Raw genomic sequence first — 21,774 nt, 5'->3', positions numbered from 1 at the left:
AGCTGCCTCCTCACGGACAGGACTGGGCTCTGTGTGGGGCTGCAGCCCTGTGGGGCCAGGAGCCCTCCGGCTCCGAGGACAGAGGCACCCGGGTCCCCTCCCCCGCCAAGCGCTCAGCAAGGCCCCTGTGGCTCCTGTCCCGCTCTCCTAGGCAGTCACCTCGGAAGCACGAAGGAAGCAGGAGGAAAGCGAGGTCTCGGAGGAGGCATGGTAAGGTTGTCCTGATCTGACCAGACATGGCTCTGCTCCGTGTCACCGCACAGCCAAGTGCCATCCAAGAGGCCCCACCTGGCTGGTGGCCCGCTAGTGCCACCCCGAGAACTGGAGGTCATTTTCCATGTGGCTTGGCCTCAGGGCACTGCAGAAAGTAGACCCCAAAGTACAGGAGCCAATAACATCTCAATGGCAACTGTCTGAGTTAATAGACATGAAATCTCTGTAGGAAGCAAGGACTGCAGCTGTTCCGTTGTTACTGGACATCCTCCCACTTCAGAACAACTGTAACGTCTTCACAAGTCAGAGAGCCTTCCACCAGCCCGCTGTAACTGCTTACGTTTCTCAGACAGAAAGAGGTGAAGCTCTTTCTACACATAAGCAATCTGCACACAGAACATGTGTGAAGGTGAGTGTGAATAGAACAGGTCATATTTTTGAGTATTTATTGTACACTGAGCGTGTGTAAGCACTTTGTGCCTGGCAGCTTAAAAGAATACCTTAAAATAGCACCATTAATTAGGTGTTATAACTTTTGAACAAACCCACAGGTCACGCTGCAGGTGAGCGGCAGGAACCTGACCCAAACCCTGGCCTGTGTCTAGAGTCCATGTTACAACAGATTAAACAGATACAAAAATGGAGACACATGATCACCTACAGGTTTACAGACTAGCTGAGAATTTATAATGTAGATTTAGGTTCTCACGAAGTTTTGTTTCCATATTACCGCCAACAGAGAAAATCTATGAATGCGCAGACAAGACGCGCTGGGGAGGCAACTACGGCTCCGAAATCGGTGCTGATTTCTCCCTGCTCACCACCTCTCCACCCCGGCTCCCAACCTTCCCCAACTAGATCGTGAGCACCCCGGTGCCTTCACCGAGACATGTCCCTCACACCTGGGTCAGAGTGAACCCTGTGAGGGTGCAGCAGGAGGGAAAACAGCCTCTGACAAACGCATGGGCAGAGGCCTGGTGCTTGGGGCTGGCACGGGCCGCGCTCTGGAGTCCACCACTGGGTGAGAGGACAGTGCTTTCACAAGAGAAGCCACAGTGTGTCACACATACAAATGCAGAGTCCAGCGCTCCCAGAGACTGCGGGCTAACATATCCTTATTAAATTTCCGTGCTGCTTAAACCATTCAGAATAAATTCTGTTGTTGGAGACTCTAACCTTAACCTACCAGTATATAAGACCATCCTCCAAATGCAGAGAAATACAACTCAAAGCTCACTACCCTTGGCTTCTCATGATGAACACTTAGAAGCATGGACTTCAGAGTCGTAAGGACCTTATTCCAAACCCTGCACAGGCATTTACTAGCTGTGTGACCATGGTCAAGCTCCAAGCCAAGCACAAGGAGATACAAATAGTATAAAGCTTTGTGATTAAAGGAACTAAAAGTAAATATTACCAGTACAGGGTGGATTATTATAAATGCCAGGCTAACGTTGCTAAGCACTTTAAATGTATTATCTCAACAATAATATTCTATCTAAAGAGTCAAGCCTATTGCCAAGCAGAAAGCAAAAATGTACCATGTTCATGGATTGCAAGACTCAATACTGTCAAGACATCCATTTATCCAAATTGATGATATTAATAATTCAATGAGAAAAGAAAGCCTTCCCACAAATGGTGCAAGAACAATCTGCTAGTAATAATTGGGAAAATATAATGAACCTCAACCCTTGCCTTATCCTTAACACAAAAATTAATTAGGGATGGATCATAGACCTAAATGAAAACTAAAATCATAATCCAGCTGAAAGAAAGAATATCCCTATAACCTGGAGTAGGAAAGATTTTTAAGGCAGAAAAAAGAAAATAATACCATTTTAAAAATTAATAAATTAGATTTCATCAAAGTGAGAAGCTCTTGATCATTAAGAGACCACTAAGAAAATGAATAAGCAAGCCATAGACTAGAAAAAATTTTACAAAACATATATCTGACAAAGAACTGGTATTTAGAACATATAAAGAACTCCTACAATTCAGGAATAAAGAGAAAAATACTCTTTAAAAAAGAGAAAATGCAAAAGGATTAAGACACTTCAAAACAAGATATGCAAATAGATAATAAGCTTGCGGAAAAAGTGCTTAACATGACCTACCACTAGGAAAATGCAAATCAAAACCACAATGAGACACTGCCCCCAGCACATGCCAGAGCAGCTGAAATTTACAAGACTAATAACATCAAAGGTTGCGCAGGGCATGGAGCAATGAGCACACTCACACACAGACAATGTGAGTATACAATGGTACAACCACTCTAAAAATAAAGTCTGGCAATTTTTAATCGATAAACCTGCTCTAAGATCCAACAGTCCAGTCCTAGGTATTCAGCCAAGAGAAATGAAAACACAAAAAAGATTTTCACAGGAATACTATAGCAGCTGTATTCACAACAGCCCAAAACAGAGAACCACCCAAATTTCCTCTCTATCAACAGGAAAATACGTGAGCAAATTCTGGCATATTCGTTCAATGGAATACAACTCATCAGTAAACAGGAATGACTGTCAATCTGTGTCAGTACGGATGCACCTCAGACACTATGCAGAAGGAAAGAATACAGACACAGGAGAGTACGTGCCATGCGATCCCACTTATACCAAGTCCAAGAATAAACAAAACTAACCTATGGTTGAAAAAAAGAAAAGAAATATGTACATGGGAGGTCTTGTAGTATTCTTGCAATTTTTTCTAAGTTGGAAAGTATATCAGAGAGTTACAGAAAAAGCTCAGAAGGAAGAACCTCGGCCTTGGACATGAGATCCAGAGCCATCAAGAGCTGCTGTGGGAGGAAGTCAACTCAGATCACAATGAGGCAAGAGTGGCCAGAATGGGAGAGAGGACAGACAGACAGGCTGCTGGATAGAGAGTCCCACTGATGGGCAATGAGCCCACGCAGCAAACTGCATTTGAAATTAGACCTGCTCCTGGGTCCTTCAACATGAATGCTTTCTGCTAAGCCAGTTTTAGGTTAGGTTTTCTAGGTAGAAAATTAAGTTCTAGATAGCTTTCAACCAAAAATAATCCTTTTTTTAGTTTCAGGTGTAACTGCATTTTCTTAATTGGAGTATAGTTGATTTACAGTGTTTCAGGTATACAGCAAAGTGATTCAGTTATGCATAAATATATATTCTTTTTCAGATTCTTTTCCATTGTAAGTTATTTCAAGATGTTGAATATAGTCCCTAGGCTATATGGATCTATACAGAAGTGCTTTTTTTCTCTTTTAAAATAATTTTTGAATCAGAAAACATGAATACATTTCTAAGTAGAAGAGGAATTGATGGAAAACAGGTCTGAGAGAATGAAGAGACAAGAGACCAAGGGCTGAATAAAGGTCCCAGGACAGGTCAGAGCAAATGTATTTAAATAGGAGCAGAAACAGGGAAGACTGTTGTGGAAAGAAGTGAGACATCTTTTTCTCTAAAACAGGGAAAAAACAAGACTACAAGAAGACTGTGATCCATGGAGACACGCCGGCAGATGAGGGAGGAGGTGAGGACGCACTGTGACTCCCGGCACAGCAGGTAGGGAGCCCGGAGACCAGGGAAGACTGCGACATCCTGGGAATACGAGGGGGGCCACCAAGAGCTGACTAAAGGATTTCCGAGCAGTGACCAGGGGTAAGCTGAAACCTGACAGCCCCGTGGACGTGTGTCTGCGATCTTCTCCAAGGGGCTGAGGGGCAGTCACGAAATCGCCAAAGCAGCGTCGTGGGCGCAGATGGAGGGAGGCCACCAGGCGACAAGGAAAGGGACTCTACGGGGCGACAGAGGACAAGACCACTGACAGTGTAACCCAGGCTGCGCACCCAGAAAAACGGAGCTAGAAGGGGAACCAGAAGAACGAGAAGAAACCCAAACAGGCAGTAGTAGTGAGGAACAGGAACCACGCACAGTAAAGAAGGTTGTGGTCTGAGACAAGGCTCTGAGCTCCAGGTCCTGGAGAGTGAAGTCCAGCACACTCACACACACCAATCAGACTGACATCAGGGCAAAAACCGGAAAACCCATGATTTCTATTTTTTATTGGACTTAGTTCCTCAAACCACTTGTTTTAAGTAAGAGATTCTATTTCCACAGCTGCCTTATAAATGTCTATTAAAAAAGCACAATATCCTGTTTAAACAATATCCTTGGAAACAAAAATATAAACAAAATAAATAACTCATATCCTTCCTTTCAAATGATTAAAAGAATCAGGTCACCAAAGAGAAAGAACAAATCAAAATCTGAGGTCAAATCTCAAACAGAAGTCAAGAGTCCTGAAATGCAAAAACAGATGAAAAGGGGTCACGTAAAGGTTTTGGGGACCTCAAGGCTCCTCCTCACAGGCCCCGTGTTACAGGTGGGGTGGCCCCAGAGGACACAAACTGTGCAGCCCCAAAGGACCCCTCCTGGTTCCAGGTGCTGCTGTCACCATTTTGAACGTGGTAACTTTCTAACAAGGAGCCCGCGGTTTCACTTTGCACTGGTCCCACAAATCACGTCGCCTGTCCCACTTCAGTGAAGGTGCCAGTGACCCCTGATGAGCCCTGACGTAAAACGTCTGGAGGTCTGCGCCCCCTAGTCTGTGAGCAGTCATCTGCAGTGATGGTTTTCCACAACGGGTCACCAAATGAACACAACAGGAAAAATGTGAGTAACAACCACTGATGAAGATGCTATAAAGAATTATCTGCCCCAATTTCTCTAGATAACCACCACCTAGAAAGCACTGTACGTCTTCTAATGCCTTCCTGGTAGCAGGAATGCTTGGAGAGGATAATCTGACCTAGAAACATAGGAAGTAATTAGTATCGAGGAACAGAGGGAACAAAAAAGTATTTTTGGAATCACAAAAATAAAAATGGGGTAACATGCTATTATATGAAAAATACCTTAAACAATAAAAACTTTAAAAGTAGAATTTCTTAAAGAGCGGTTTTCTGGGCTTACCAGTTTCTACTGCTGACGTGTTGAACAGCCCAATTTTTTTGGTAGGAAAAAAGAAGTTTCTAAGGCCCATAGCTTCTTTTTAAGCCTTCAGTATTTTCTTCTGTGCCTTACAGAGTAAGGCACTGAATATTTAATCTGTATTTTAATGAAAAGCATATTGCAAAATCCCTATAGAATATAGGACAAATCTAACAAATAGATAATGGAAACAATCCAGGAATATTTATTTACAATGGCAACACAAAAATGAGTTGAGAAAGGCATAGGACCTACAAAAAAACATTTCTCCCAAGGGCAGTGAAGAAAACTTAAACAGATAATCCAAAACCCTAAATAAAAACACATCAGTTCCTTCCAAATTAATGTACTCATTCGATACAAATCAGATCAAAATCCAAATAAGACAACTGACAATCTGGCCAAGTGATTACTAAATGTATCTAAAAGAATGAATAGATGGAAATAACTGAGAAATCTTTGATCAAAGTTCATGAGTAAGAAATTTTATATTGGGGGAGGGACGCATTTTCATAACAAAATACACAAGTAAAGCTTTAAATATCTTCCTGCCTAGCGGAGATACAAGAGGAAGGGGCCCTGGTCCCCAGCAGAGAGAGAGGGTCCTGAGAGGGACGGGTGTGGGAGTCGCCAGGCTGGTATAATTTTTATGTTAGTCAAAAGGAAGCATGGGTTTAAAAAATGAAGAGAAATTATCTAAAGGGAACACAGGTGAACATTCCCCTGATCTTGAAAGTGGAGACCTTCTCTGTGTAAAAATTTTGGAAGAAAACAAGAAGAAAAGACTGATTACATACAACTGAAAGCTTTCGAGGGATTCAAAACAATATACACCAGATTAAAAGAAGACAAAATGGGGAAAATATTTGCAACAAATATAACTCATATAAACCTTGTAAACGTTTAGAACAATGGAGCCAATCAAAAACAAATGAAAATTCAATTAGAAAAGAAATATAAAAACAAGACAACACTAGCAACACGCCACATTCTGGAGGCACTCCCCATTTCCTCCTGTTTCCGCACTTCCGTGCTCCAGGCGGCTCACCTGGCGGGTCCAACGCGCTGGCACGCACCTGCCACAGGCGGTACTGAGGGCAGAGCCCATGAAGACGCCCCTGAAACGGCCTACCTGACAGCTGCTGTAATAACCATAAACCTCTGCCCCAGTCGGCAGGCTTTTCTAAATAGTCCACCTAACATTCAGACAGGTGCAAATGTAAAACTTTAAATCTGATGTCATTTTCACTCCCTGCAGCCGCCCCTACCGTGCTGAGAGTCAGGCCAGGGGGCTCAGAGCTCACTGATAACATGGACCTCTAGGGCCGTGCTGAGCAAACATCTTATCTGTGATAGGGAGAAAGTGTTCTTAAAAAGAGGGGCACAGTGCTCTCACCCCTACTGTAATGGCACAGTCGGGATTTACTAAACATGCCACCTGGTACCACAGGAGAGTTTCTCAAAAACCATAGAGGACATTTGAGTTTGTACTTCTGTAAAATGTGAGACCGACTCTGAGGGCAACAGTGCCCCCTGCTGATTCCTAATCACACAACTACACGCAGAGGACCCAGGGGAGTCTAGTGTGAAGTCAGGGTGACAATTTCTTCTTATGAAAACAACAGATGAAACGTGAATTCCTCCCACCACAGTCTCCCGTTCTCCTTCATTTACTCAGCCTCGTACACGATAATCATCCGACTGTCTCAGCCGTGGGTCAGCATCAGCGGAACACCGGCTTCAGCGGAGCTTCGGCAAGCCAGCAGAGAAGGGCCCCCGCTGGCCACACTCGCGGTGCAGCACTCTGAGAAGACAGAGGCACGCACACAGGAGATCACCTCCAGAGCACACCGCATGGAGGCAAAGGGACAGAGGAGCCAGTGCTTAAGATCCTCATCTCTGGAGTCAGACTCGGATGCAGACGCAGCCCAGCCAGGCCTGCTATGAGGATTAAGGGAGATGATGAATGTAAACATAAAATGTTCAGCAGGAACCTATGGCAAGTGCCCGTAAATGCTCTCCGGCACCATCGTCGTCGTCGTTACCAAGGGCCGAGCTCAGGAACGGGGATCACACACACAGCTTACTCAACGTGAGGCTGTGTCTGCAGGGAACCAGGAGGAGGCATCCTCTTCTCTGAAGCTCCAGGCTCCCCCGACTCCTTAGACAGGCCTTAAGCCAAATCCTGGAGAACAGAGATCGTGTCGGGTAAGATGGGCACCGGAGGACCCGGGGCTGGCGTCCAGGGGAGTGGGAGACCCCGGCCTCCGTGAATACCCACCCAGCACACGCGTTTGTGCCCTGAGCAGAGACGAGGGCAAGCTACCCCCTCGGCAGTGTATAGCAGGAAAAAGGGTGAGACTTCATCCTCTGTTTCAAACAGCAGGATAAAGGTAAATGGGTTGAAGCAGACAGAAGCGAACCCGGGCCCAGTGAAAGGTGGAGTCGGCACACCCTCACGGCAGTGGGCGGGCTGGTCCCCGGGAGCAAGGCCAGCCCAGCAGGGGCCACTCCCCACACCCTCTTTCAGCCCCTTCCCGAGTGTGAGCGTCTGAGAGTCTGGGCACAGCTGCAAGAGTGCTGCAGAGAATCAAGACGCCTGACAACTAAACAATCCAAGCAGCCTGAGAACTCCAAACTCCAGAAAAAGACCAAAATAAACCTAGACAGACGGTTTCCAGGAAATCATTCAAATATTAAAACTACCTCAGTGAAAAGCAGGAAACCTGATGATAGCTGGATCAGAAGCAGCTTTTAAAAATTAAAAAATGGAAAATATAGATACTCTGTGAGCTTAAGTAGGAAACACTAAAAACCAAATAAAAAACTAGTAGCTTAAAAATAAGCATGCGTGTGACAAGAGGAGCTTATAGAGATTCTAGGATGTTAACCAATAGAAGATGTGCCAGTGAAATTCACTATATTAATGGTGTAAAGGAGAAAAAATCATATCAGCGGTAACATTTAACAATCATTCCTGATTTTTTAAAAATCCTAAAATTCCAAGAAAAAAACATACTTAGTGATAACACATTTTATTAACTTAATTCCCCATTAAGTTAAAAATACCTTCTCATAGAGGGGAATTTGCCAATGTCTTTCAGAGTTAATGCACGCATTTACCTTTGAGCTAGCAATCCTATTTCTAGGAAAGCATCCCAAAGACAAGCCAGCAGAATACAAAGTGATAAATGAACAAAGCTACTCACTATACAGTCGCTGCACCATCATGTGCAGCAGCAAAGGCTGGAAGCCACAGAAACAGACATTAAACTACCTACCTACACGTGTTTTAAAAAAGAGAACGAGAAAGATCTGTATCTCATTCTAAAGACTAATCTCCAAAATGTATTATTAATTGGGAAAAACTAAGGAACTTAAAAGTAAGTACAGTATGCCTCATTAAAAAAAGACTGAGAGAAATATGAATATCCTGATGTATAGCATTACGTATTCAAAAAGAAACATTTACAGAGTAAACCTTAGGCTAATATAAAGGGTTACGTTTGGAGGGAGGGAAAGAACAGAAGTGAAGGACAAGGACACAAATGAATGTCTCTGAGCTACACTGTTTCATAATTTCAACTTTGGATCATATATACCTGATACGTAATTTTTAATGTAAAAATAGAATCAAAGCAGTCCCGAAAAATAAAAGATCAACTGAAACAAATCACTGTGATTGTATATCAATGTGGTAGCATAACCACACAGAGAATTACTTTAGGCGACTTAACTTTTTCTTTCTAACATGATATATCTTAATCACATAAAGAACCACAAGGAAAATCTTAGTTAAAAGAACATTCAACAGGTTCATCGTTAGTAATAATATCAGTATTTTTCTGAAATTATATATTTTGATATTTGGAACAAAGACTTTCAGCATAAGAAATGCAAGTATATAGTCAAAAAAGTTAATTAAAAACCCTAAGATCTTTAATGAATGCATGACTTATTTTTTCACATTATAAAATCTACAAACTTTGTAGCTCTGCCTACTGAAAACCCTAAAAGGAATGAAAACCCAAGAGCAACGTGCATCCCTAGGGTCTAGGTTATAGTCTCTAAATACCACAGTGTAGTGGGAACTAAAAGGAACCAGAGCTCCTGGGGAAAACAGCCAACTCCAGGCCTGAGCAGGAAACAGACAAGGTGAGCAGTACATTGTCACGTCAGAACGCAGGCGAGTTACCAGAGACGACCAGAGTCATGTGAACAGAACAGGAGCAGATGACCAACGACAGGACAATCTGAATATCACAATAACAATAAAAAGAAGAATGGCTGCAAGTAGACTAAAATGTATAATGTCTATTTTTCAAACCATGACTTCATAATAATACCCACCCCCCACAAAAAAAACACTTACAAGTCATCTATGAAGACTACGAGAGCATTAGTCCCTATTCTGTGAGTTAATAAAGAATCAAGCCTGTCCTGCATTAATTATATTTCATGGTAACTAATTAGTTGGTAAGAGAAAACTCTTCTTTACAGAAGAATCCTAGTAATAGATGTAGAAGGAATGACAGAACTAGGGAATCATCATTCTGCAATCTCTAATAAAACAATGGATATAAGCACCCCCCCATCTCTAATAAAATAATGGCTGTAAGCACCCATGATCAGGTAAACATAGAATAATCTACAGTAGAAGGAACAGGCTGAAAAATCCCTGAACCCACTGATCAACCTTAACATAACTAATATTCAGACAAATTTCTTGAAAGACACAAAATACTAAAGCTCACTCAAGAAGAAATAGATAACCTAAATAGCCCTACATCTATGAAAGAAATTCAAACTGTAGTTAAAAACGTTCCCACAAAGAAGCTCCAGGCGTAGATGGCTTCACAGGTGAATTCCACCTACCGCTTAAGGAAGAAATACTGCCAATTCTATGCAAAATCCTCCAGAAAAATTCCCAGCTCATTCTATGAGATCTGCAGTGGCCTGAAACCAAAACCACACAAAGACATTACAAAATAATTAGAAGATATAACGGAAGAGAAGTAACAAAGACGAAACAGTTACTAAAAAATCTTAAGAAATGTGCAAAATTAGTAAGAAGAAAATTCTGATTCACTCTCAAAAGACATAAAAGTATTTTTGAATAGACTGAAAGACAGTCCACATTCCTGGGCAGGACAGCTCAACAGCAAAGGTGTCAGACCACCCCAGGCTAACACATACATTTGGCATAATTCTAACAGAAGTGTCAACAAGCAGAGAGCCGTAGAACCCTGCCTGAGCCAAATGCAGAATGGAGGTGAAGACTGGAGAAGAACAGAGATGTACCAAAAGGCAGAGAAGCCAGCCTGAAGTAGATCCCACTGACCAAACTGGGGACAGTTTTAGCTTCACAAAGAATAATGTCTGTAACTGATTATAAGTTACTGAGTAAATAAAAACCCAAAAGTCCAAAGCGACACTAAACAAGAGAGAGAGAGAGAGAGAAGAGCATGCATTCAAAATCACTTCCACCACAGGAGGTGACTATTTGACTATCAATTTCCTAATCTGAAGATTGGTGGTTAAAAGAGAAAGGACTAAAGCATTTACCTGCCATTACAGGAATTCATCCAGTTGATGAGGGAAAGTTCTATACAAAAGCTCTGCTAATAAATGTAGATGTAACGACAGAATTTAACAATCACCATTTTCTGAACTCAAACAAAAAAACTGATTTAGGCAAGGATTATTAACAGATGTCAAATTCTTCAGGTGAAAGAATTCGGGGAACAGGATGTTCAGAAATGAAGTATATAACTTCCCCCATAAAACATTCTTACACCAGATGTTAAATTTGAATCTATGCAAGCCTCTCCCTGAACTTCAACATTACGGGATCTGGAGGGATGACAGCGGAGGAAGAAATCAGAGAGCCCCGCACAGGGCAGGCGCATCCTTTCCTCTCTTCCTCTTAGCTGAAGGCTCTCCCTCCTCTGTCTGCTCCAGTCTGCGTCTCAGCTCTGGGGAGCCTGATAAACATCGGTGCAGGGCAAACAGGGGCTCATTTTTCTTCCTTCTCATCCTGGACCAGCACTCACTGGCCCTGTTGGCAAATTTACCAAATTCCTTTGAGAAAGGGAAGAAGTTGGGGTGGGAGGTGGGGAAGTGGTAGGGCAAAGCAATGAGGAAAGACTCAGCAGAAAGGTCAAGGAAAGAACATTCCAGAAGGTAGGGCAGGGGTCATGGTGATGAAGGCAACAGAGCTGGCAGCTGAGGTACCTCACAGAGTGAAGCGGGGGCGTCAGTCCAGGACCCGGGTAAGTGGCCAGTCAGGGGCGTAATTCTTAAGTCAGAAAAAAAATTGGTCCCCTCGCCTCTCTGACCTTTTCATTTCACACTGAAACCCACACTCAGCGAGGTTCACCTCTCTTGGTGAAGAGGTTGCGGAATGTACCACACAGGCAGAAAACTCCCCCACTGTGCATGTCGACATGGAGCTGGTAGCCATGCAGTCCACACTCTGGGCTGTCATCCAAAAGGGGGGTATGAGGAGGCAGCTCGTAGGGGCTAAAAAGCAAAACAGAACACACACGCACATTTGTCAACACCAGAGGTAAAACACTACAACTGGAAAGAATCTCTAAAACATTAACATCCATTCAAAGTACCAGCTCCTAACAAACCTCCCAGAGTGCCCAGAATGTTCAGTACAACAAACTCAGAAGAACAGCCCCATGTTCCTTTCACCAACATCTAAACAGGCAGAGGTTCCCTGCGCACCCACAAGACCACCATGGCAGAGCGTGGCCCTGATCTGCCTGGGACAGCAGCCCTGCTCCCCAGTGGTCATGGAGCCCAGGGGACGGAACGCTCAGCAGGAAAACATGCCAAACAGCAGCCCTGCAGCTCAGGAACCCGGCAGGAGACCCAGAGCCATGAAGAAGCAGTTTCAGTCAGCGAGAAACACGTTTCTACATAAGGCAACACGCTCAGAAGCATTCATGAGCTTTTCAGGTTCAGAAAAAGGCGGGGACAGGGGGATAGGGAGGCTAAGCCCTGGGGGTAGGGGATGAGAGGTTCAGTGACATGCAAAGCCCCCACCCATGACCTTCAGGATCATTAACAGACAGGTTATACCAACCAAGCAAAACCACACCTGCAGGCCAGACCCAGGGGCGTCGGTCTGCCTGCCTCTCAGGACACGAGAACGCACATCCGTGCAAAGCACCTGCGGCGCCTGGGTGCGCCGGCATCTCGTCAGACGAGGCGACCCCGCCTGGTAAACCGTCCTCTGCAGGGTGCGTCACCCCCAGCCCAAGCAAACAGCGTGAAGTGTTGCTCATGGGTAATTCAACTGTCTCAGCAACAGCCAAGTAATCATGCCTGCTGGCTTGTGTCTACTGACTAAAAACAGTACCCCTGTGGCCGTTCTCAGGACGTCAAAGCGCTATCAGCGTCTAGCCCCTCGCGCTGCCGGCAGCACGCTTCACACACCGCACACAAATACATACACAGCAGCCGAGCCCAGCGCGCTCCTCTCGACCAGGTGATGGAAATGCAGGTGTGCCATGACAAAAGCCAGCTCCTCCTCCCTCTGAAAAGGTAATTAAGAAGAATACATTTTTCAACTGAAATATTTTAATTTTTCACAAGGATGTTGTGAAGATCTCAGCACACTCATCTCACAGAGAGATGGGGTTTCTCATAACTTTAAGGTCAGCACAGTGCGAATGCATTATTGCCGTCTAATAAGACTTACACATCACACTGACAGCAGGGCCACAATTCACCCAAGTATGCAGAGCACGTGGTGCAGAGGAGGAACACCCCAGTGCTTGTGACCATCAAAGTGCTGGATCACACATGATGACTGTGAAAACACACACTGCTGGTTCCTGGTTGTCTCAAACTCTTTTCAAAGGTAAGGGTAATACTGATAAGACCTTTGCAGTATGAACTGCACACACGCTCAGCAGCCGTGGCATGCTGTTCCTCTCAAGGACCCATTTGACTTGGCAAACCCGGGAAGGACCAGACTCAAACATCACTCATCTAGCAGGGTGAGCAGCAGAATACAGGAGCATCCAGGAACACTCATCCATTTCTCCCCGGGCTCAGGGGCATCGCCAGGTGGAGGTGACCTGTCGGAGGCCTGAAGCTGCCCTTTTCCAGTGACCAGTGGGACAGCTGCATCAAGTGGAGCCCTTGCCACTGTGCGGCCAATCCAGACTAAGTCAAGAGCCCAGAGCCAGCCAAGGGCTGCCCGGCCTGATGGCCACAGTGGGGCAAGGATGGAAGAGGCCCGGGAGGCTGGCATGGAGACCTGGGCTCTGCTGGTCGTGGGCACAGACAACTGCTGCTCTCAAATCAAACCTGGGGACTACTGTCCTCACAAGTCCACGGGCCACAGCACAGATGTAAACAAGCGCATGGGGCATGTGACCCTGATGCCGTCTCACTGGTGGGATCGCCCAGAAAATGACCCCCAGAGGAGGAGCTGGTGGATGAGAAACGTCACCAGTGGGAGCGGACACTCCGGGACACCCTCCCGAGAGGACCACTCACCCACGTCCACAGGCAGGAACACGTCTGGGGCCCCCGGGTTAAATGCACAGGGAGAGAGAGATTCTCTGGTGGAGGAAGGACATGAAAGGGACAGAGGCAGGACCACGGCTGATGAGGAAGAGGAGAGGATGTCCCAGGATGTCAGATGTCAGAGGAGCACCTGACCCCCCAACCCGGCTGGGGGAGCAGAACAGCAGCGCAGCCCCCAGGAGCAGAGGGCCACTTGGCCGGAGAAATGACGACGTTGGGGACCGTCTGAAGGACTTCACCTCGGATGCCACGCACAGCAGGGAGTGGACGCGGGGCTGGGCCAGGTCAGGGCGGGGCGCTTACCTTCCACAGCCCGACTGCGAGGCCTGGGTGCAGGCAGAAGAGCCGGACCAGCGTGTCGCAGCCCATCATGGTGGCTTCGGCTAAGTTACTCAGATTGTACTTTGCAATTAAAGAATGCCATCGGGGTCTTCAAACATCCGGGCCGAAGAAAGGAGAGAAGAATGAGCTTCTGCATCCATCGTGCTGTCGTTCTCTCGGTGGATCTGAAAACACTCGTACCCACATGCTAACCGTGCACGCTCTGCTAACGAGGGGCACAACTTGTATAAATGAAAGGCAGAACGGTTAAGTCCAAGCTTCTCACCAACTTTCTCATTCTTCCCCCTGCCCCCTCCCCCACACCCCTTCAGAAGGGGGCTGCGGAACCACTCGGGTGAAGATGGGGCAGAACTGGCTTCTACTCTCTTCCCCTCAAAACCCAGCTCAGCGCTACAGTCAGCAGCAGATCCCCACTCAAGGCGGGGACATAAGGCACAAGCAGAGAGGAGATCCCTTAAAAGATCCCTTAAGTGCTAGCTGAGCGTGGATGTACCTCTTCAAGTTGTTACAGAGAATAACTCAGACACAATGAAAACTGTCACATCAGAAAATAAACTTAAGTCAAACCCACGAGTGTTTTCATGAAGGAGATACAGTGCGAACGCTTTATCAGAATCAGTGTCTAAGAGTAAATAACCCAAACGTGTAAGAAAACACAGTGCAACCCTACTATTCACCATGACACGGAAATCAGAAGAGTGGGCCCTCCTCCATGCACTGTAATGGTAGACGGAGGCGTCTGTCCCTCTCAGGGACAAGGCAGGAAGCGAGAAGGGAGAGGAGCCCTCAGCGGTGGGTTAGCACAGCTCCACGCTGGAAGATGGTCTCTGAGGAGCCGGGGCCAAGAGCCCGCCTCCAGCACCTGAGACACAAATCAGCAGGTGACAGTTGTTCAACGTTCATTAAGTTGAAGAATTTAAGAACCAAGGTGCTCAGCAGAGGCACGAACACATGTGTAACCTAGAACTACACGGCGTGGGCCGAGCACACCGAGCGGAGGCCGAACACGAGGCTGGGGACCTAAGCGTGGAGCCAGGCGGACTCGCTGAAACCTCAGCCCGCACCCTGCAGACTGCCAGGATGAGCTCCACCTGGGTCTGCGAGGACCCCAGCCCCTTGAGGGGAGGGCGAGAGATGGAATGAGAACCCTCAAGAGCACGCGGCGCACACGAGGTGCCCAGGGCCCCGCAGTCACCGCTGGGATCACTGTCAGTGTGGACAGCGAGGCTGGGCAGGGAAAACACAGCCAGCATGCCTGAGGCCGGGACCCGCACAAACCCGGCTCCGGACCAGCTGGACAGACCCCACAGCGAATGCGCTCGTCCCCGCTGCCGTGGCCTCGCAGGCTCCAGACACAGAAACTAGAGCTGATCTTCACCCAGCGTTTCTTGGAAACCCATCACCTGCAGGGTGGAGAACCCTGGCAGCAGAAAACCTACTGAGACTGATGGAAACAGCACACATCCAGGGAAATCCAAACTGCGAGTTACATAAATAAGGCTTCTAGTGTTCTTTTAAAAAAATTCTCATGGAGGAAACAAAGATCCAAATAAAAATCATCAAGTCTCTCCTTTGCCATCACACAGACGCACACAAGGATTTGTATTCCTGCAGGAAGAAAGATCTGCTCACAAACTCGCAATAAAGTGCAGATCAAAACGGACTCCTGAAAAACACTTCTGGTGTTTGTTCACCACCATTTATCAAACGCTGGCTGAGGTCCACTGAGTTTTAACGGAAATAAATCACATTATCCACGTAGGGTCCAGTATTCCTGACTGGATGACTGTTGCGTGAACGCAGTGTCTGAACTGAACTTTACAATTCAGCACGTCCATTTATGATCTTTCATGATCATTTTCATTGACGTTAACAATCTTGTCCTCGTCCCTATGAACAACATTTCATGATACGTCACATGACATACTGTTCAGCCAACCTAGCACAGAGGCTGCAGATTCATTCTCCAGGTATAATTTCATGGTGTATAAAACCTAAGTACTGCATTAGGAAAACCTGGGGTCCACCACAAAACCACATCAAATTTCAGAAATTTATCCAAAGAAAGGTAGCATTTAAAAAAGTAACTTGTTTCCAAAGTATCTTTGGTTAATATAATCAGAGGAAATAATTCCCATGTTCTTCACGGCACTAAAGACATTTTCAGAACACAATGAAAGCTGGATTTACCCGCACTAGACACACGACACTCTTCCATGCACAGCATGACAACCAGACCAGGGATCACCGAAACAGTCCTCAAAGAGCCAGCACCAGAGGGAGGAACCACAAGCCAGGTCCCCAGGTATAAAGTCGCAGCAGTGTGTCTGTATCCAAGGAGACTATGAAAGTAGGCGGTTTCCCCATGGAGACAGCAGACACTAAAGCGAGGTCTCAACACCCTCCATCGTGGGCTGGGCGCCTGGGGAGATGCTCTGCCACGTCAGAGGCGCTGAGCGCACGAGGAGGGGCCGAGGGGAAGGTCACCAGCACTGAGAAGGTGAAAGCAGCCACAATCTTTTTACACCAAAAGGTCAGGATGCTACGTGAGCCACAGTTCAGCTTTCAGGTGAGAAAAGCAAGCATGAAGGGTTTGTTGGGAAAAGCAAGATTCAAGGCTTATAATGAGCAGAACCCGAGGCAGAACCGCCTAGTGACAGAATAATAAGTGCTCGACAGACTGAGCGATGTGACACACACATATCTGTCTCATGCACCTGGCAGTGCAGTCATTCCACCTCCACAGCAGCCATGCAGCCAACACTGCATCCCACCACTATCACCCTATTTTACAGCTTAGGAGACGGAGGCACAGAACGACACACATCTAGTAAGTTCAACAGAAAAGCACATGAGGAATTAAAAATTATGACTTCATGATCTAATGTTTAAACTATGATTACTGCATCATGTACTAAAGAAGGAAAATATAATTATTTTAAATATCTTTGTGTTAAAATGGTTAAAACTTAAACCTCAGAAGGTCAGCCACCAACCATCCAGGAAACTGCTTCGAGAATACCATTCCCTAAGCTACAGATAACCAAGGTTTGAGGGCCCGAAGCTTAGACTTAATTATCCCTGTGACAAACGCACACTTCCCCATCCCACAGTGATCCAGAGTGAGAGAGAAATAGTCCAGAAGCAATCAAACTAAAATACACTGGTGGTATTTTTTTAATGACCAAAGTAATGCCAACTAGCATTTATATGTTAGATGTTCTCACCCAAACGCTCTGCTGAGTTAGGACTTACCCATTTTTGGTGGGGGTTTTAGACTGGTCCATGAAAACGGGCATCACCCCACACAAATCTAGGGTTGACAGCGTGGCAAGACGCGGCCAGTCTCTGCCGAACCACAGGATGGTAACGGATGAGTCGTTGATGGAAAGATCAACGTGCTCCATGACGTATTCTCTCCCACTTTTCTCTCTCAGTATAATTACCCAGCCTAAACCAGATATTCTGAAGAAAGAGAAGCAAGCAAAAAAAAAAAAAAAAAAACCAAAGCTAAAGTCTATCACGTCACCTCTAAAGGCATCTGGTGCCCTAAAGCCAGAGTCAGAGTTCTCAGCACATGCTCAGCCCGCACATCCAAGTTAGCGGCATTTCTCTGAGGACTCCTCCCTCCCACACACTCAGAGCATCTGCCTTGTCCTAGAGGCTGGCAATACAGAGACGGGGAAGACGAGGGCTCTGCCCAGAGGACGGGGGCCTTCGGCACCCCTGCTTTACTGGAGCAGGTTACTAGGCCCCCCCTGCTGTTCACCTCTGGGCCAGACACATGGAACAGTAAAACACTATGTATTTTACAGATACACAAAAGCACACAAAATATCAAACAGTCCCTCACAATAGAAATTGCACATATATCCTACACATACACAGTACTTTCAGTTTACACCATCCTTCTTTTTTTACAGTGTTTGTATATTTAAATGTTTAACAGTCCTCCCAAGTGACCACCAGGCCCACCTCAAGAAGACACTCGTACCTGAGGGCCTCTCTGATTTTAACCGGAAGGCCCAAGTAAGGGTTGACAGGTTGCAGAACCCGAGCGAGGGCTGCTTTTACAGATGTGATCTGTTTTGTAATATATTCTCTCTTCCAATATCCAGCTTCTTTATCCCCAACTGACAGTAAGTTCATAGACACAGCTGTCTTCTCCACTGAATTAACCTTCCAATTAGATCTTTTAGGTGAAAAGGCAGCTGAGTAGATTCTGATCCAAATAAAACTAGGGGAAAAGAGGAAAGATGTTATGTGTCTAAGAGACACTGTCACATACCTATAATAATAATATATTGAATTGGAGACACACAATTATCTTTAAGCAGCCTGGCTCCATGAACAAGTGAGGCCACACACTGACAGCTGTCCATGTGTCAAGGTGAGCTGCAGTTTACGTGTTTTAGAGTCAACAACCCTAAAAACACGCACTAACAGGAAAAGCTTGTTTCCAGGGCAGAGTTAAAACGAGTGATTGCATATTATTTGGTATCATCACGAATAAGAACAGCCTTCTTATACCAGTAATTGAACAGGAGACCCATTATAGAAAACAGCAAGTAGTGTATACAATGTGATTTCCTATCTTAAGTATATACATGTTTTTAAAAATATCAGAAAGGGTGTGTGTGTATATATATATATATACACACACACACACACACACACACACGCACACACATATGTTCACACAGAGAAATGTCAACAGTAACTGAATTGTACATTCTATTTGCCTTCAATATTTTAACTTGTCAACAATGAACACGGACTGCTTGCACAAAGAGGAAAAAAATGAACCTTATTAACAACTAACAATGACATTAACATCTTTTGATCACCATGTGCTCAGCACTGTTTCAGCACTTCGAATTATGCATTAAGTCATTTGATCCTCCCACAGACCCATGAGGCAGCTACTCTTACTGCCCCCACTGAACAGAGGATGTGACTGAGGCCGAGGCAGAGTGATGGGCCCAGTCTGTGCAGGGGCGTGGCAGAACCACCATGAACCCCTGTACCCCTGCCTCTTCAGCAGCACAGGGAAGGGCCCGAGGAAATGGAACAATTCTACCTGCATTCAGAGAGCCCACTGGCTGCACGCTGCAAGGCGAGCCCGTGATGCTCCCGCTGCCCGTGAGGAGCCCATGAGGAGGGGCAGGAACGGCGCAGGGAGTGGGCCTGAGAGCAGGGTACCCCCAGACACCCCATACACCCCATCAGGGAAGAGGAGAAATGTCTGCAGGAAACTGTGGCAGGGGTTACATCAATTTCCTCAAATGAAAGGTGAACTTTACATGAATAAAGGTACTGATTTGCTAATTTATGCCTCTACACTTGTGAGGCAGAGAGGGATGGCCCAGGGACAGCAGGGAGAAGGAGCAGGTCCAACCTGCAGGAGGACCGGGGGCCGCGGAGACCCAGGAGGGCGGACCCGTCGCAGAGCTGGGCCTGGTGCAACCGCGGCGGGAAAGGGGTGCCTCCTCCGTCCATGCAGTACCTGGACTTTCCACCCAACTCGCACATCCGCACACCTCTACCGAAATCTCTGTCTCATGTGAGGTTTTCAAGTCACTTCTCCCCTCGAAAACCATTTCATGGCAAGATTCATACCTTAAAGTACTCATGTTTCAGCCCCAAGTGTCCGGGCCTCCCTCGATGTGCTAGCAGGTGCACAGTGATGACAGATGAGTCCATGTAGGCAAGTCTGAGCTGCTTCATCAAAGTCCCTTGAGGAGACACTTTTAAAAACTCCCTCTGCATAAAAGTCCATTCATGTTTTCTTATTTATTTTAGTTCTCATTTCACTCCACTTACGTGTTCTTTTACTTCAGCGAGTCATCACTGAACCCCAAATTTCCCTCCTGAGCACCCCAGGAACCACAGCTGCTTCTGCTCCTTCCGTGCTCCCCCCAGTGCACACAAAGTGCAGGACAGACCCCGTGTAGGGAGACAGGGGGACGGGGCAGGGGCAGAGCATCAGCGCCACACACCCCCGTTACCATAACTGCCCTGACCCTTGTACGACGGACCACTTCCACATGCATCATCTCACTTAATGTACCATCAGTGGAGCCTCAAGAGAATAAAAATGCCTTAGAGAATTAAAATATTATATATTTTGTTCCCCCTGATTATTTATAAAATACAACCGTCAAGTTAAAGATCCTTTTAACATCCTGCAAACCCCAAACACATTCATTTCTCCATCCCTAAGCGCTATGTCTTGTTAAAAAGCTAAAGTGGATTTAAGGACAAGAGCCTGTTTGTCTAATCTGACACTCAGTCAAGCACAGAAAAGCTTCAATCAGGTTGTTCAGGAAACAGAGCCAATCTAACATTCTTGTTTCCATGACGGCTGGAAAACAGACCCCCCGCCCCCGTCATGGTCCAGGTCCAGCCCGATCCGTGCCCCCTGCTATCCCCACTAGGCACCAGTGTGCGTGCTGAGGCTGCCACATGTGGGGCAGGGAGGTAGTCCCCCTGAACAGTGGGGCTGCCCGGGGGACCCCATCCTGGGAGGAGTCCCCGTTAAGTCAACAGAGTAACTGGCTATGGCACGTACTCCTGGCCTCTCTTCAAAAGCAATGTTCAGAAAGTACCATTAACTTTCCAAACACATTCACTGTTTACCTATTCAACTGTTGACACATCCTTTTAGGAAGTCTGACTATGAAATCAGACTCTTAAAAATACAATTCAACTTATACAATTAAGATTCATTCTCTAAAAATAAAAACAAACATGAGGATAACTTCATAAGCAGCTCAGATTCTTAGAGGACAGCTTCCAAGAAAGTGGGACAGGCGCGTCCTCAGTCACAGAGCCACGCAAAGACCACTCCTAGAACTAAGGCCCCAAGCCCGCTTCGGCCCAGTGTCTGCACCGTGTGGGCCTGGAAGTTAAGTGGACGGAGGCGACGGAGACTAAGAAACTTATAATCTATGAGTTTATCTAAATAGTCTGAGTTCCATCCTTAAAGTAAGAACCGCCCCTAGAAAGCCAGTTTTGGACACTTAGTTGACTCCTTCTTTGACAAACGCCTCACTGCACCCTGGGTTAGCGGGCATCTCCTGCTCAGGGTCACTAAGGAAGAGACACAAAAACTGCGCTACACTCATTAGAACTCCTTCAAGAACTGATACATGATACAGACATATAGTCTCTCCAACAGGAAACATCTTTTTAAGTTAAGAGAGAAGAAGAGCACCCTGCCCAACCAGAGAATGGTGTATGTCCCCTTGTCATGAGAACTTGACTGCTTATTAGTATGACTCGGAGAGATTTTTAAAACACAAGATCCTAGAGCACGGAGTTAAAACCTCCAGAAATGTACACCAGTGATCCAAATGTTTTTTTACCTCTCCCAGTCGGTCCTCGGCTGCTCCATGCACTGGCAGCGAGGAACCTGCATAGATGCTTCTCGCTCACTGTGCTCAAGGCTCAGCCTCCCGACAGCCCCAGCTGGTCCTCAGCCGCTCTGTGGACTGGCAGTGAGGAAACTGTATATATGTTTCTCGCTCGCTGTGCTCAAGGCTCAGCCTCCTCACGGCCCTCCGTCCGCTTCCCCATCTACTGAACCACCAGTGAGATGTGCATCCCCACCTTGATCCTTCCCCTGGTCGATGTGCAGGGTCTACGTGGGATCAGTATCTGTCTAATCTTTTGGTGCTGAAGTCGAGAG

General features: G+C 46.2%; 1 protein-coding gene across 2 annotated transcripts in view; it reads right to left on the bottom strand.

Annotated features, from left to right (window-relative positions):
- Positions 1–21,774, bottom strand: part of FBXO15 (F-box protein 15) — an 85,938-nt gene that overhangs the window by 5,308 nt on the left and 58,856 nt on the right. For both annotated transcript variants that reach the window (XM_032470639.1, XM_032470640.1), the window contains exons 4-8: positions 18,079–18,321; positions 17,340–17,549; positions 14,046–14,172; positions 12,659–12,741; positions 11,572–11,714 (exon numbers count right to left, since the gene is read on the bottom strand). In XM_032470639.1, coding sequence (XP_032326530.1) covers positions 11,572–11,714; positions 12,659–12,741; positions 14,046–14,172; positions 17,340–17,549; positions 18,079–18,321 — 806 coding nt within the window. The remainder of the gene's footprint in view (positions 1–11,571; positions 11,715–12,658; positions 12,742–14,045; positions 14,173–17,339; positions 17,550–18,078; positions 18,322–21,774) is intronic.

The sequence above is a fragment of the Camelus ferus genome, chromosome 30, assembly GCF_009834535.1.
Source record: "Camelus ferus isolate YT-003-E chromosome 30, BCGSAC_Cfer_1.0, whole genome shotgun sequence".
NCBI classification, from domain to species: domain Eukaryota; kingdom Metazoa; phylum Chordata; class Mammalia; order Artiodactyla; family Camelidae; genus Camelus; species Camelus ferus.
The sequence above is the reverse complement of the archived record's forward strand: the minus strand, read 5'-3'. Positions and strand labels throughout refer to the sequence as shown.